Below are 16828 nucleotides of genomic sequence, written 5' to 3'. Positions count from 1 at the left end.
GAGATTCTGGTCCACTATCCGGCGGCTCAGGAGGGGGTAGCAGTGCTCCATCAATACTGTGTACAGTGGAGATGGGGAGCTGCTGACCTCAATTTGGGACGTTGTGGGTCGGTGGAGGGAATACTTCGAAGACCTCCTCAATCCTACCAACACGTCTTCCCATGAGGGAGCAGAGCTGGTGGACTCAGGGGTGGACTCTCCTATCTCTGGGGCTGAAGTCGCTGAGGTGGTCAAAAAGCTCCTTGGCGGCAAGGCCCCGGGGGTGGATGAGATCCGCCCGGAGTTCCTTAAGGCTCTGGATGCTATGGGGCTGTCCTGGCTGACACGCCTCTGCAGCATCGCGTGGACATCGGGGGCAGTACTGCTGGATTGGCAGACTGGGGTGGTGGTCCCCCTTTTTAAGAAGGGGGACCGGAGGGTGTGTTCCAATTACAAGGGAATCACACTCCTCAGCCTCCCTGGTAAGGTCTATTCAGGGGTCCTGGAGAGGAGGGTCCGCCGGATAGTCGAATCCCGGATTGAGGAGGAGCAGTGTGGTTTTCGTCCTGGTCGCGGAACAGTGGACCAGCTCTATACCCTCTCTGGGGTCCTGGAGGGGGCATGGGAGTTTGCCCAACCAGTCTACATGTGCTTTGTGGACCTGGAGAAGGCATTCGACCGTGTCCCCCGGGGGCTCCTGTGGGGGGTACTCCGGGAGTATGGGGTACCGGACCCCCTTGTACGAGCTGTCCGGTCCCTGTACGACAGGTGTCAGAGCTTGGTCCGCATTGCCGGTAGTAAGTCGGATTCGTTTCCGGTGAGGGTAGGACTCCGCCAAGGCTGCCCTTTATCACCGATTCTGTTCATAACTTATATGGACAAAATTTCTAGGCGCAGCCGAGGGGTTGAGGCTTGGTGGCCTCAGGATTGGGTCCCTGCTTTTTGCGGACCTGTTGGCTTCATCTGGTCGTGATCTCCAGCTCTCGCTTGAGCGATTCGCGGCCGAGTGTGAAGCGGCTGGGATGAGAATCAGCACCTCAAAATCTGAGACCATGGTCCTCAGCCGGAATAGGGTGGATTGCCCTCTCCGGGTCGGGAGTCAGGTCCTGCCTCAAGTGGAGGAGTTTAAATATCTCGGGGTCTTGTTCACGAGTGAGGGAAGGATGGAGCATGAGATCGACAGACGGATCGGTGCGGCGTCTGCAGTAATGCGGGCTCTGCGCCGGTCTGTCGTGGTGAAGAAGGAGCTGAGCCAGAAGGCGAAGCTCTCGATTTATCAGTCGATCTACGTTCCTACCCTCACCTATGGTCATGAGCTGTGGGTCGTGACCGAAAGAACGAGATCTCGTATACAGGCGGCTGAAATGAGTTTCCTCCGCAGGGTGGCCGGGCTCTCCCTTAGAGATAGGGTGAGGAGCTCAGTCATCCGGGAGGGGCTCAGAGTAGAGCCGCTGCTCCTTCGCATCGAGAGGAACCAGTTGAGGTGGCTCGGGCATCTGGTCAGGATGCCTCCTGGACGCCTCCCTGGTGAGGTGTTCCAGGCACGTCCCTCGGGGAGGAGACCCCGGGGAAGACCCAGGACACGCTGGAGGGATTACATCTCTCGGCTGGCCTGGGAACGCCTCGGGATCCCCCCCGCAGAGTTGGCAAATGTGCTTAGGCTCTGCTTAGGCTGCTGCCCCCGCGACCCGACCCCGGATAAGCGGCAGAAGATGGATGGATGGATATATATATATGTGTGTGTGTGTGTGTGTGTGTGTGTGTGTGTGAAATACTTAGCTTGAATCATACTATGAAGGTATAAGCTTGAGTGTGCTTGACCTGTGAACTATGTTGCTATTCTGGCCTCGACTGAGCTCAGCCCAGTCCCTGTGGCGGAACTGAGTTGTATCCAATGTCCAGCACATGCTCTGGCCAGGTCCCTCACCCGTGTGTGTGACTGGACCTGTAAGCTGGATGGCCATTTGCATGCAAGTTTGTTGTGCATGTTTGATGACTGGTTTTACACAGAATTTTTAAAATGCAGCAAAGGAATCATCTAATTATGACACCTCCGCTTCCGATCCTATTGAATGCACTGCTGGCTTAACCAATCAGTTGTCATAAAGGGGGCATCATAGGGTTGTGCTTTTTTTACTTGAACAAAATAACACAAGTTTGATCGACAAGAGCTTGGCTAAACTTCCTTTAAACATGATTTACACAAAGCAATTAAATGAGGTTCTGCAATACTAAGCAAACTTGTTTGCATGCATGTATGCTAGGGGTGGACGATATGACAATATATATTGTTTGGACAATAGAAAAAGGTCTATCGTTTCTGATGAGGCTCTATCATTTATGCCATGATAAGGTGCTTTATTGCAGTATTTTACATCAAGATGCACTTTACAGCATGCATGCAGCAAGAGATAAACAAACATGGAAAAAGATGGTAGCAGACACGTTTCAGGGCAGGGTGATTTGCTAAAAGATGACCGGCCAACTCAAACTGATGAGCTTGTACCTAAAAGAAGGGAAATTTCTGTCGCATGGACAGGGTTTGGATATAAAAGGACCGACATGGAACCAACAACAGACTAGCTCACAGTCCCAACAATGGACTCTGACACAACTAAATCATTTTATCACCTGTGCAAGAATCAGTACAAAGAAGACAGTCAACAAGCAGAAGCCTCAAAAGCAGTGTCAAGTGCTGGTGAAAGCACTCATAATAAACTCCAGATGTAAACGCCTCAACAGGTATTGACCTGTGAAACGTCATACGGCCATAGTTCCCGCAGATGGAAGGAGATCAATGCTGCTGTTGCCAAGCACATCTGACAAATAACTGATGACTGAGACAAAATTACACAAACAATTTTATATCGTTATGGGGATATAAAATGAGCTATATTGTGAAATTGGGTTTTGGTCTTATCGCCTAACCCTAATCTATACTACAGCTAAAACTGGTCAGGAATGATTCAGGAGGGTCTCATCTGATAATCTGAAGCACTAATGTTTTAGCTTTGCTACTGTTTGGATTACAGATGCCTCACAAATGTTACAAAGAGTTGGGATTGTGTGATTATCCTTCACCAGACCTCTTTGGATTTTCTTCTTTAACTTTTCTCTCTGAGCAGCTCTACCATGATACAGACTGCATAGATGACTGTCTTTTTCATCTGCTTTCTCTCTAGCTCTGCCCAGTTACACTTGTGGTAATCCTGGACAGCTTTTGAACGGCCACCAGCAGGGGTCCACTTTCAATATTGGGGACAAAATCCGCTACAGCTGCAGCCCTGGCTTTGTGCTGGAGGGTCACACCACTCTGTCGTGCCTCGCCACTTCAGCTGGGACTGCTGCCTGGGATTTTCCTCTTCCATACTGCAGAGGTATGTAGAATAAACTGTAATTGGCTTTCTGTTGTAAGTGGTATTTAATCTTGGAAGTTGGCTTAAGATAGCTGTGTTCTCTAGAGATAAGCATTGTCAACTTATCTCTTGAAATGTTTTTATCTACAAAATAATTACATATACAGTCACCCACTAAATTATTCATACCCTTCCATTAAAGCAAAGGTAAAATTTGCAAAAGTCAGTCATGTTACTTACACTAATGATAACTAAAAAATGCAAAATTATGATTTATAAAAACAAGACATTGCTTTTTAATTTAACTGAATGTAAAATAATGATTTAAAAAAAAAAAGAAACAAACAATATAGCCCTAAACAAATTAGAGCATTTTGCTGATATACAAACTTAAAAATAATTGTGAAAAGGTGCAGAAGTCTGATTGAGAGTTAAATAAAACACTTGATGTTGGGATTCCCTCAAAGGATTGGTCAACAAAATATTGAAGAGTGACATAAAGTACTGTATTTTAGTTTATCATGTTTGGTGCTTATTTTTTTCGAATACTTATATTGAATTACAATTCAAAACCAATGTCATATTATTTATACAATATTTTCTATTTTAATCAATTTTAGTTTATTTGGTTTAATTGGAAGATTGGCTTTTGAAGTGGCTTTTTAGGTCCCAAAAGGTTTGGTAGGCAACTCAGAATTATGCTTCTTACCAGAGTATTTGTTTTAATCCATTTTTGCTTTCATAAAGCAACTGACATTAACAGGAATTGGCCTAAAGCAATATGCACAACTCAAACAGTGAAGCCAGCATGGTCGTTCCTTTTCTTTCAACTCTGACTACAGATGTACAGTACAATTCATTCTGTTTCTTTTTCTTTTTACATCCAATATCCAGTGCATTCAGCGTACATTCATGTGTATTTACAGATGCCTTCACATGACCTGACAATGTTTTCAGGGGTTATACTGATATCTTATTTACTATGGCAGGACCTCATGTGTTTGCTCCCAGTCAGGTGCTTGTGCCAGTTGTCCTTCCCTCAGAGTTAGCAAGCACCCCTGCGGCAGCGACACCTGCCAGTGTGTGTTGTCTGACCCAAGTTTTTCAGAATAGTTCTTTGTAAGCAAATGCTACACCACTGCAGATGACTTCACACAATTTCTCTTGGTAAAAAGCGAAAAAAAGAAAAAAAAACATGGATATTTCTCATATAAAATTCAATAGATGCACATGTTCTAACCATGCGAGCTTTTATCTCCAAGCTTGTCCACTTGTTGTCTTATGTGCATGAGGGTGTTTGTGTATGCCTGCATATTCATGTGGCCAATGGTTTGTGTCAGTGTGCCTGCTGAGCAGACTGCTGAGACACTATGCCATCTGTAGCAAGGCTGGGAGTCAGGAAGCCCACATAGGAGCACACATGGCTGGGCACCATGCGCCAGCACAGTCCCCACCCACCCAATCACATGCAGGCACATGCCTGTACTCTGCTCCCAGAAGAGAAATCAATGTGTATGCATGTGTGTGTTCCCATAACAAATAATATTTGTAAAATTCAGTCAGTAACTATGCTATTTCTTTCTTTGGTCTTTTTCTGTCTGTGATCAAAGAATAATTTCTGATGAGATGCAAACTCTTTTTGTTTGATTCCCTCCATTAGGCTCCATCCTCGGAAATAGAAAATAGCAATAGTAATAGAATTTGTCCAGCCACTCTAGACATAAGGTTACTATTTCAGCACAAATTACATGCTAATAACTTTTTACAAAATACAATTAAAGAGACAATTTCCTTGTAATTAATTAATGCCTCCCACTAATACTTAAAAGTCAACATGTACACCTGACTCCTTCATAAGTGTATAATTATAGAGTCTGCTCCTATGTGGAGCAGCAGAGTTTGCACAGTTTCTTAGGAACAGTGAGAGTATCTTGGCTTGTTCACCACTGTAAACTCAGGAGAGTGCAAGTATGCACTCTCCACGGCTGGACCAAATATGGTAGTCAGCGGTTGATGGCAAAAATAATGTTTTACATTGCCTGCGTTGTGCTCTTCATTTTGTCTTTTAGTTGTGTTCACTTGACATATAAATAAACACAAATGCCAGTCTGTTAATATAAGACTGTGTATCTCAGGGATGTCCAAGTCTGGTCCTCGAGATCCACCATCCTGCTGTTTTTGGGTGCAACCCTTCTCCAACACACCTGAATTAAATATGTGGCTCGTTAGCAAGCCTCTGCAGAGCTGAATGACATGCAGAAGAGGAATTCAGCTATTTGACTCAGCTGTGCTGGACAGGGGTTGCATCTAAAGGTTGCAGGATGGTAGAGCTCGAGGACTGGACTTGGGCAGCCCTGGTGTTACTTCTTCCTTTGTTCCTTTAGATAGTAACCTACCTTTTTAGCTGTGCCGTATTTCTCTAAAAAGTCTTATTGCTATCAAGTTCTCAACAACTGCATGTAGATAGGTAATCCTATTTTATGAAGACGAGATGAAGACGGGATGAAGCAGAGATGAAGACGAGATGAAGACGGATAAAGACTAGATGGAGACTAGATGAAGTTGAGATGGAGACGAGATGAAGACGAGATGGAGACGAGATGAAGACGAAATGAAGACGAGATGAAGACGGGATGAAGCAGAGATGAAGACGGGATGAAGCAGAGATGAAGATGAGATGAAGACGGATAAAGACTAGATGGAGACTAGATGAAGTTGAGATGGAGACGAGATGGAGACGAGATGAAGACGAAATGAAGACGAGATGAAGACGGGATGAAGCAGAGATGAAGACGGGATGAAGCAGAGATGAAGACGAGATGAAGACGGATAAAGACTAGATGGAGACTAGATGAAGTTGAGATGGAGACGAGATGAAGACGAGATGGAGACGAGATGAAGACGAAATGAAGACGAGATGAAGACGGGATGAAGCAGAGATGAAGACGGATAAAGACTAGATGGAGACTAGATGAAGTTGAGATGGAGACGAGATGAAGACGAAATGAAGACGAGATGAAGGCGGGATGAAGACGAGATGAAGGCGGGATGAAGACGAGATGAAGGCGGGATGAGGGCGGGATGAAGGCGAGATGAAAACGAGATGAAGACAGATAAAGACAAGATGGAGACGAGATTAAGATTGATGAAGATGAGATGAAAATAGGATATAAAAAAAAACATATACATATAAAATGTTTATATATAAAATGTATGCATGGTCGTTTGCTGTTAGCTGTGAAGGCAAGTGGTATTTAATATGCACTTTTATTGAGTTCATATCATAATATTAATGTTATTTTAGCTTGCCCATTCCTCCTCAGCTATGTTGGTTACCATGACACCCACAAACTGATGCAGCCTTTTACACTTTATAGAAAAGCATGACATCCTAACCCAGGGGATCCACTAAATGCGGCAGTGCTGCGCCTTTTTTGCTGATCACGGCAACACTAGTAAAAAGGAATGGTTTTGCCAGGTGTGCTGCGGTGTGTTTCTGAAGCATCCCTGAAGCGTCACAGTTTTCCACTTCTCTAAAATACACGTTGGTTTTATTTTTGCCACTTGCTGCTTTGAAACCAGGTCAATATAGAGCAGAGTGGATCGTTTAATCAGGAAATGAGTTGATGAAAACCGAAGTGGATCCGGTGGATTTAGCCAGTAATAGACTACATGTCCACTTTGGATGCATTTTACTCTGAAACATCAACATTTCTCCATCACCGCTGGCACCGGCACCAAGCCTTCAGGAGTGAGACGGTTTTACTTAATGAATGGCATCATGAAAAACAGGCATTTATCTTAGAAGAGGAAAGCTGCGCTTTTTGTAACATGTTGTTTTGACACCAAACATCCCTACTATAAAGAAATGAAGACTGCCCCATGAGACACGGTCAAACTGTGCCAACTTTTTTATTTGCTGGTTTATTGTTCACTTTAAAGTAGTTTTATAAAGCATTTTAAGTAGGCCTACAGCAACTACGGCATGATTATGCAATCCTCATGTGAACTGCGACACAGACATTCTGCTCTGAAACTGCTGGTGAAATAGGGTGCAGCACAGAAAGCTTGCCACAACCACTTCACCGTGTTTCCACAACGCTTCCGCGTTCAGTGGATCTCTGGGGTAAGGGAGTATATGGAAATAGGACTGTTCATTGACCATGTGAAGCAGTTTGCCGTCTGCAGGTGACTGCACAAATAGCAAATTGAAATCTTCATGTACAATAGTTTCTTTTTTGGTTACATTTCATCCATGGTATTGATGGTTTGGCTCCATCCATTGTACACTGGTTGCATTGGCCAGTATCAATCTCAGACTGGCAAGAATGAGGGAGATTCAAGCTGAGGTGGGGATTTGAAGTCCAGAGATTTCCCTTCAAGTGTGAAGAAACACTTGTATGGAATATCAATGTATTCTCTTATCCTTTTTTCTGTCTGCATTCTATTTGCTGTCACTCCCACTGCAACAATCACCTGTCACCCCACATACCATCTTTTTCTTCTTCATTGTCCACCTTCCTCCAAACTTTTTCTCACCCATCTTTGCATGTCACCTGCCATCCTCTTCATCCCCTTCTTCTTGCCTTTCTGTTGTGGTTTTCCTCCCATTGAAATTCACACCTCACAGGTTTCTGCTCGTCCAAACACTCTCTTGCTCTCCCTCAGGGGTTTGCCATGGTGACAGGCAGGACGGATGATAGACAGGGCCTAGCGCTTCTGAGGTCTTCCTCTCTTCCCCACTTTAAACATTGCACAGGCAGTTGGCTGGCCACCAATTCCAAATTCCAAGCTTAGACACCTCCAGAATAAATAAATACATTTAAAAAAACAAGAAAAATATATCAAGATTTTGTTCTAAACTTTCTGTCCCCTCTGTTCACCAATGTGTCAGAACTACAGTTACATACAGTCTATAGTCAGTCTACTTTTATTCATTCATCTCCCCAAGATATCAAATACTGTATTGTTCAAAGCTATAATAAAAATATCAGTAGCTGGGCCTCGGGTATTATCCTGGCAACACATTAAATGACTGCTTTATTATTTAATAATCTCCTTAAAGCTATCTTGAGGAGTGAAGAGTTGCTTTGATTAACACAAATTTGAATTAATCAGAATTTAATCACTTCCCTCCATGTTGCATTAGTTTGCATCATGCCCCCTACTCTGCCTCATGATGATTGTAAAAGCACTGTAGGGCAATTTGAAACCGTGCGACTGTTGTCTCTCTGGCCTTTGGCAAAAACTCCAGACAAAGTAACAATATGCTGTAACTCATTGCACATTTTTATGCTACTGACTTTAAAAATATGCTGTTTGGCTTGTGGCAAAAATATGTGTAACCATAGAATACAAAATAATGCTCTATATATTTGATTCTTTTTTTAAAATAGCATTTTAAAATTCCTTACCAAACTTCACCTAGGAAGTTTCCACTAAGTCAGCACCTGATTCTCAAAGATTGGATTTTTTTTCTTTTTTGTTGAATCATTATTTCCTCTTTCTCATTAGGTCCATTTCCATTACTCCTAAAATTGTGGAAAAACTAAATATCGCAATAAAAAAAACGCTAATGTAAACGCCTATTAATTTCAGAAAAAGTTTAGAATATTACTAAAACATTTTTACACTCTCATGAGGTTATTTTTCAGACATTTTGATTTAAGAATATATCACAGAAGTGTAATGAAAACACTTTTTTCACATTAACATGTCCCCAGATGTGACTTGGGGGTGGTCATGACTCATTCATTTCCGGTAAAGATGGCACGGCTTGGAACAAACCCCTAATTTCAGAATTTTAGAAAAGGAAATGAGCCTAAAATCTTGGCTCATAAAATCTTGTGAGAGTACCACCATTTTACAAGACCCGAAGCTAATTCTATAAACAATGCTCAATGGAATCACCCGCAAATCGCAATTGTTGTTTGTCGAAACTTACAAGTATTGCTTTTCTTTTGCGAAAAAATGTAATGAAAATACAGCTACTGGCATATACAATGCTGTAAACGAGGCTTGATGATAAAATTTATTTCAAAGTTAGACTAAAATTTAATATATTTCAATGTCTGTGATAAACATTACACATTGGTAGAAAATCTGTTAAAGCAAACCACCATCCCTCAGCACCAACAAATTTTAAACTCCATTGTGTATTGCTGTAATGTCACAATTCATAGCTATTTGTTAAAGTAGCTGCAAGCAAGAGAACATCTTATGTAGAGGGAATATGTAAAGTAAATTCAATCTCCCACACTGTTGCAGTTACTATTTATTTATTTTTTTTTAATATATATATATAAGCAAAAAGGCAGTGTAGTCGTCATGCATTATGCCTATTCCACCCCTTTTAATATGTCACTGTTTTCAAAACATAAGAGAAATTGCTGCTATCTGGGTATGTTTGCTGTAAAATGTTTGCATACTCATATTTGATATTTGAGAAGCCTATATCAGAAGGCCAGGTGATAAGCATGTCCATGCCTGCTTACCTATATATAAACATATTGTTCTTACATAAACCTATACATACATATACCTACACACATACATATATACATGCACACACCAACTACATTTACATCTGTATACAAAATATATAAACACATACCCACGTTTGTGTATATGTCCATACCCATGCAAAACTCTTCCATTTTAGCTACTAAACATAATTTATATACTACATGTCAAAAGCCTGGACACACACTCCCTCTATGTCCAATGGGAAACTGTCTCCCTTGTATGAAAAAACAACTCATTTGACATCAAACCCTCATTTGTGATCCCATGTGTCCCCGTACCAGCTTCCACATAGTTTCAGAGTTTATTTTAGTATCATTTTGCATGTCTGTTGTTCTTTCCATGATTATAAGGTTTAGAAATTCAGATTACCATGTTTTCATGGAGAAGCATTTTGGCTTGTGAATTTTCCACTGTAATAATGTAAGATGTAAGAATGTAAGAATAATGTAAAATTATTCTTTTGGCAGACACAAATGCTCAGCCCACTGTTTTCTTTTCTCGTCTTGTTTTAAATTTTGTGGTCCTATGACCTAATGGACATAAGGACTGATATGGAGTTATATTTATATTAATAAGCACTGACGTCAAACTACAGACTTCTGTCCAAAATGGATTGACAGCTGGGCATAGCCAAATAGATTACCAACTTGTCCACATTTATGCCAACAAAGATTTGACATATTTGGGTCTATTTTTTCAAGTTTGGAGAGAGTAATGTATGCTCTATGAAGAATTCTCAGCTGTATTATTCTTCCTCTAACTGACTTCTAAATTATTTTAATATCACACCAAATATTTTCCCATTCTGTGGATGTGAGTTGGAGCCCTAAGTCAGATTCCCATTGTGACTCTGTTTTTAAGTTTGGATTTAAAGACTGGAGCAATAGCTTATATAAACCCAAGACTGCACTTGTATTTGAGGATAGAAGTCTGAGTCTTTTTTTTAATCAATCTCAAAATTAAAATCAAAGCATTCTTTGGAAAATTTGGAGACAACTGAATTTAAATGAAAATAGTGTAAAAAGTTATTTATGCTCAAATTATGTATTTTCCTAAGTTCTTCAAAGGATAGGATTTCTCCGTTTTCTACAATTGGAGATATTTCCATGATATTTTGTTTATGCCACACTGTGATTTTTAGTGGTGTCCCTGCAGCTTTAAAGGCCTTTTTATACTATCGGTGCCAGTAGTTTTGATTAATTGATTTTCATTTCTCCAACAAAAATGCAAAGGAAAGAATGACATGCTGAAGTACAAAAATTGTTGCCAGCATGGCCCTTGGTGTTACACCATAACAGAAATGAGCAAGAGAACCTTACTTGATAGACATCCAGAGAATAAATTAACTTTATTAAACATGTTATGTGATTTACTAAAATCAACCCAAGACAGCAGGTCCATCACACTTAACTAAGCTTCACACTCCTTGTTCCATAAAAGGTTCTTAAACCAGTGTAAAAATTGTTTTTGGTTGCATTATTAACTTGTGGCACTTGTACACATACATACAGGAGCTCTTTTATTATTACGCCGAGCATAAACTTTGGTTACTTTAGAGCATCGGTACATTGGAACATGATCATTGATGATATTATGCAAGGATTTGAGTTGTTCTACCCTGAGATGGACTGAGAACTGACCAGCTCTGCTGAACTCTTTCCTACCTATATGAGTTCAGCTTGGAGTGCATATAAGATAACAAGTAAGATAATTTTCCACTTTTGTAATTTTTTTTAAGTTTATGCTACTGAAGAATCAAGCAGAACATGCATAATCCAAGTGGCATTGAATTAAACACAATCCCAGTAATTTCCTTAGAGGAAAAGGAAAATAATTTGCCCAACGAAATCAGAAGCATTAGATTAAGCCAGTTTTCTTTTAGTTCCAGATAAAATAGACCCAGTCTTACACAGGTGTTAAGAGGGCTTATCATCAACCAGTTAATGGTTGACTGACTCAAGATCTTTTCCAAGAGTGATTTTAATAGCCTCAACATTACTCACTGAGACAAGTAAAACAACATCAACATGCAAAGTAACTCGTACTGTGTGGTGGCAGACACAATATAAACAGAATAAAAAGGGACCCTAGGATAGAACCTCCACATACTATGCACAGAGGAGTCTGTATTTTGTCATGTCTATTGTAACCAAAATAGCCAAAATGCTGTTCTTTTTAGCTACAAGATCTTTTGCATCCACATTTTCATTGCTCTTTTCTTTACCTTCCACCATCACACCTCTCACTCCATGTGTTCTATTGTTGCATCCGTTAGGGTCTACATGGAGCATCTGAGACAGTAGGAGTCCATTTGATTTCCAGTTGATGCATTCACAGAATGATTGCACAGCAGTGTTCAGAATCACATTACATCACTTCCTTAAAATATGCAGATAGGTGTAGCTTTATTTTGCAGTTTACAGTTGATGTATCTGCATCACACAGGCGGGATGAAGGGAACCTTTCTTTTCTTGTATGTTGCAGCCCTAATATGAACCTCTTTGAAACTTTCTTTCAAGAAAACAAACAAAAGTTAAGGCAATTTCACACTGCCAGATCAGAGAAAGAAGACAATGTGTTTGTACCATTGTACCAGAAGTACATAGAGTACAATTAGCTGGCTGCATAGGTGTGCACACTCTCCAACTAATACTTAGCTGAAAACAGTTTTGTTTTATTGACAGTATTCAGTGTTCTTGAATACTGAACAGTGATTTATTCACAGTATTCAGTCTTCTTGGGTAGGAGTCCATCATCATTGCACATCTCGACTTGGGAAATGTTTCTTCACTCATCCTTTCAAACATGCTCCAAATCTGTCAGATTGTGAGAGCACCTCTTGTACACATCTCTCTTCAGTTCACTCCACATATTTTACTTTGGATTTAGGTCTGGACAGTCAGTGTTCATGTCTCTGTTGCACCGTGCAAGAACAGCTCTGTGCTGAGCTCATGAGTGCTATTCATATGTGCTGTGACGAAAATAAATGAGTTCAGAAGACTTTCTGGATGAGCCTACAACTTCTGAACTCATGTCTTTGAGGATGTTATTCACCCACTTAACTACTGCTCATTTGCCCTTTTTAATAGTGATTGTTGTCGGTGCTGGGGGTTTTCACTGACCATACATCTTGCATCCAAGTCCATAGCTGGGGAAAAAAAACTGCTGCTGCCTCCTGGCAATTTAAAATGGGTTTTGATTGCTTTGCAACTGCACAGTACTCATTCTCTATAAGTGTAAAATGGCCTACTCATAGTATGGCAGTCTGATAGCTAAAGGTCACATAATTGTGGCATTTAAGCTTTACATTGTATTTATCTGCTTTTTCTATCATTATTTTCCCATTTTACTCTGCATCATCAGTTATCTACACATTGCACATTTGTGATTAAGTTTCTTTATCCTGCACTTTCTGCAGCGGATGATGGATGTGGAGGGACACTGCGGGGCCAGAGTGGGGTGATCACCACCCCCAATTACCCAGCTGAGTATAACAACAACGCTGACTGCACCTGGACTGTGCTGGCTGAGCCAGGAGACACCATTGCCCTGGTTTTCTCTGACTTTCAGCTGGAGGATGACTATGACCTGCTGGAGGTCAGCGGCACTGAGGGATCTTCACAGTGGTGAGTAGATGACTATAAGCATTTTGTCCAGAGAGAATGCTGAGCAGTGGATAGGAGAGGAAGTCAGTCTAGCACAGCAGCCCTTGCACACAGGCATCTTTCATGAACACAGAATAAGCTGTGGAAAGTATAACTAGAAGTGGGTGGGTGTTAAATTGGTTATTTGGAGCTGGATCATGGTTGTCTCTGAAGTGTTGCTGGTAGCGTGTTTTAAAGTGAAACCACTGGATAATAGTAATTTATTTGATAGACAGTTCCTTGCTTCTATATTACAAACTCTTTGGGGGCAGCATTTGTTGGGGTAGTTCAAAGGTGTAATTTGAACACTCAATCTCGTTCACTCACTTTCACACTTACTTTTAGTTACTCGGTCTCATGCAAACACACACTCAACTTTAATGATGAAGGGGCAGGATGTCCTGGCGTCATTGTGGGTCTCTCACCATATGTGGCAGCTCCTCCTCTCTCTGACAGCTATCTCAGCTCAGGAAGTAATTAGTGAGCTCGGTTTCCACAGCCAGCCGTGCCATGCTGTTGCACATACATGCACAATCTCAGACACACGTACTGGAGTCCATATGGCCACAAATGGACATGCACACAATCACATTCTCACTTTCAGCCATGCTACAATATATTTGTGCTGGCGCTCTAAGAACTTGTGCAAACAGATGTAGCCTTTCACACTCTCTTTGCCACCGTTCTCCTCTCTGCTTTTCTTACAACACAAGTCTAATAATAGCTTGGAAAATATATAGTGGGTGAATATTGGTGGATAGATTCAGTTTTTATACATTTGGAAAGTATATTAGGCTTTTGAGCTTGTGTAAAATTAAAATAATGCAAGTTCATTTTTGGGATTGTTATGCACAAACCAGAAATAGCAGACGAGGCTATTTTTGCTTTTTTTTTTTCTTTTCTTCAATGTTGCATCTTAATATGAGATGGGCACTGGAATCTTCACATCAGTTTTATGAATTTACTTAGTGGTTAAGCAAAACACTTCCCATAAGGACTTGATGGAGTCTGAGGGATCTATCTTGTTGCCTGATACTCAAATCTCTTTTAGTCTCTGCTTAGTCGGTGGAGAATTTGACTCCTTCAGATTTCAGCCTCGTGTTGCCTCTTCATGCTTTTTATCATGTTATCAGTAACTCATCCCCCGCTTTGATTTGCCTCTTTTTTGTGTTGGGAACAAAGGGGGAATGGTGAGTTACTAGTAGGAGGAAGAAGCGTTGTTTTGCAAGCTATGCAGAGACTAAGTCACAGCTGATCATGCAGATTACAAGGAAAATGCAGCAGAGGAGACAGAGGACACATTGCAGACAAACTGGCTGTACTGTCATCTAATTTTTGCAAAGCTTGAACAGTGTTTGCTTTAGAGGTCGAGCAGAGCACTGACATTGCTGAACAAATACATGCATCCTCTCAAGAAATGAGAGACTTATGGATGTGTTCTCTCTTTGTCCCACGAGTGTCAAACTAGTGTGGTCTCAGATTTAATCCCCAAAGTCTGTGAAAAAAGATATTGGAGTTATTTTTAAAAGGAGGTTTTTTAGGTTAGCTTTAATGTAGAATTTAGCATTTACGGTTGCAACATCAAAGCTTATTTCTCTCAGATTATTATTTTCTCTATGATTTTTTTTATATCTGGTATTGTTTTCATTGCTGCCAGTGGTCATACCTGTCATCAAATATTTAACATTATATATAACTTGCTTATTCAAAAGAGAAGGTGGTTATATTATTTTGTATTACTGAATTCTGAAATAAAAAAAGAAAAGGTGAAAATTTGTCCCTATTCAAATAAATTAAAAAAAAAAAAAAAGAAAAAAAAAGAATCCTTTACTGATTCATAAAAATCACAAAATATGTTTATTTCATCCAAATTTTTAGATGTACATTTTCCTTTTTTCAAAGTCTCAACTCTATTACTTTTGGAAACCATTCACAGCTCGATAAGATTTTCAACATGAGAACAACCTTCCCACAGGTTTAAAGCAGCACCTTCTGGATATGTTTTTGTACTAAACATTTGTACTAAAATTACATGGACAGAAGTGAAGCATCAAAAAGTTAACATAGCAGTACAACAGTGACAAACACAAACATTCTATCTGCTGAACTACAGATATTAAGGACCGATTTGTCCCCACATGTGACAAGAAAATTCATGCCTAATGATTATTTCCCAGTCTACTGACAATAGTCAGGTCTTAATTCTCATATTTTGCATACAAAAACATTTGAAACTACAACAGTGAGTTCCTAAATATTGCCCAAAGGCACCACAAGATTATGAGATTAAAAAAGGCAAAGCCCTCATGCAAAAGTGTTCTGCACTGGAGATGTAAAAGAACAGTTATAATGTGGCTGCTCTAACTACTGGATGTGTCTGCTCGTAAGCTGATTTACATGATTACTTGATGGAAATGCAGATGTAGTTGAAACATTTTCTTGAGCAGCAACAAGCAATATCTGCAGCTCTGTTTCCCAAAGGTCAACAGAATATAGCGAAAGCTGAATGTGGCCACAATGTTAGCGTCAAAGAAGTTCACAACTCTGTCCGGCTTTACACATCTGCACACACAGAAGGTAGAAGAGATCAGCAGTGTCCTTTCCTGAGTTCACCTGTGTGATTGCTATACACAGCTTGAACTTAATGTGTGATAACTTGACCTATGTCTCTGAATGCCTTCAGCCTTCATAACCACACAATTCTATTTGATTTACATTCATAAAATCCATACAGCAAAATGGTGCTTTTCAAACAAAGGAATATAAGAAAGTACTGGTTATGACAAATTTCATGGTGTTTGTGCCAGCCTGTTTAGACATACGTATTAACGCCAAATAATCAAACCAATTAAGGTCCTTGCAAATCATTTAACTCAACCCAGTAAATTAGAGATAATCCTAAGTATTTATTGACGCCCTACCTTTCTGTGAGCTGTGAGATCAAGGGGATTTACTGCTTGAGACCTAACAGACATGTTGAATGGTCCAAGAGAGACTAGAGATCAAGGTCAAAACAATGCTTTTCTTATTGATCTGCAGCAGCTCAAACAGAAATGACTCAAGTTCATGTTCACTATGTTCCACCAGTGTGCGTGCGTGCGTGCGTGTGTGCGTGCGTGCATGCATGCGTGTGTGTGTGTGTACATACATGTCTTGAGGTGCTTTGAGAAGATGAGAATCAACCAGAATCTGATCTTGCTCAGCTGGGATTCTGTTCATCACATGGTCCTGTGCTTTGATTGACATCTTCACAGACTTAGCATTCTGAAAAGGGGGCAGGAAAAGACATTAAGACTGACTTCAGTATCAGAGATGGGCATGTGA

The 16828-nt window shown here is 40.6% G+C and overlaps 1 protein-coding gene across 1 annotated transcript in view; it reads left to right on the top strand.

Annotated features, from left to right (window-relative positions):
- The window catches only part of csmd2 (CUB and Sushi multiple domains 2), a gene marked incomplete at both ends in the record, with an annotated part of 242218 nt that overhangs the window by 69731 nt on the left and 155659 nt on the right, over positions 1–16828 (top strand). Inside the window, 2 exons of the mRNA XM_079259047.1 lie at positions 3162–3356; positions 13279–13486. Of these exons, the coding sequence (XP_079115173.1) occupies positions 3162–3356; positions 13279–13486 (403 nt within the window). The remainder of the gene's footprint in view (positions 1–3161; positions 3357–13278; positions 13487–16828) is intronic.

Source organism: Telmatherina bonti, assembly GCF_933228915.1.
Source record: "Telmatherina bonti genome assembly, chromosome: 19".
NCBI classification, from domain to species: Eukaryota; Metazoa; Chordata; class Actinopteri; order Atheriniformes; family Telmatherinidae; genus Telmatherina; species Telmatherina bonti.
This window is presented reverse-complemented; position numbering and strand designations above follow the sequence as displayed.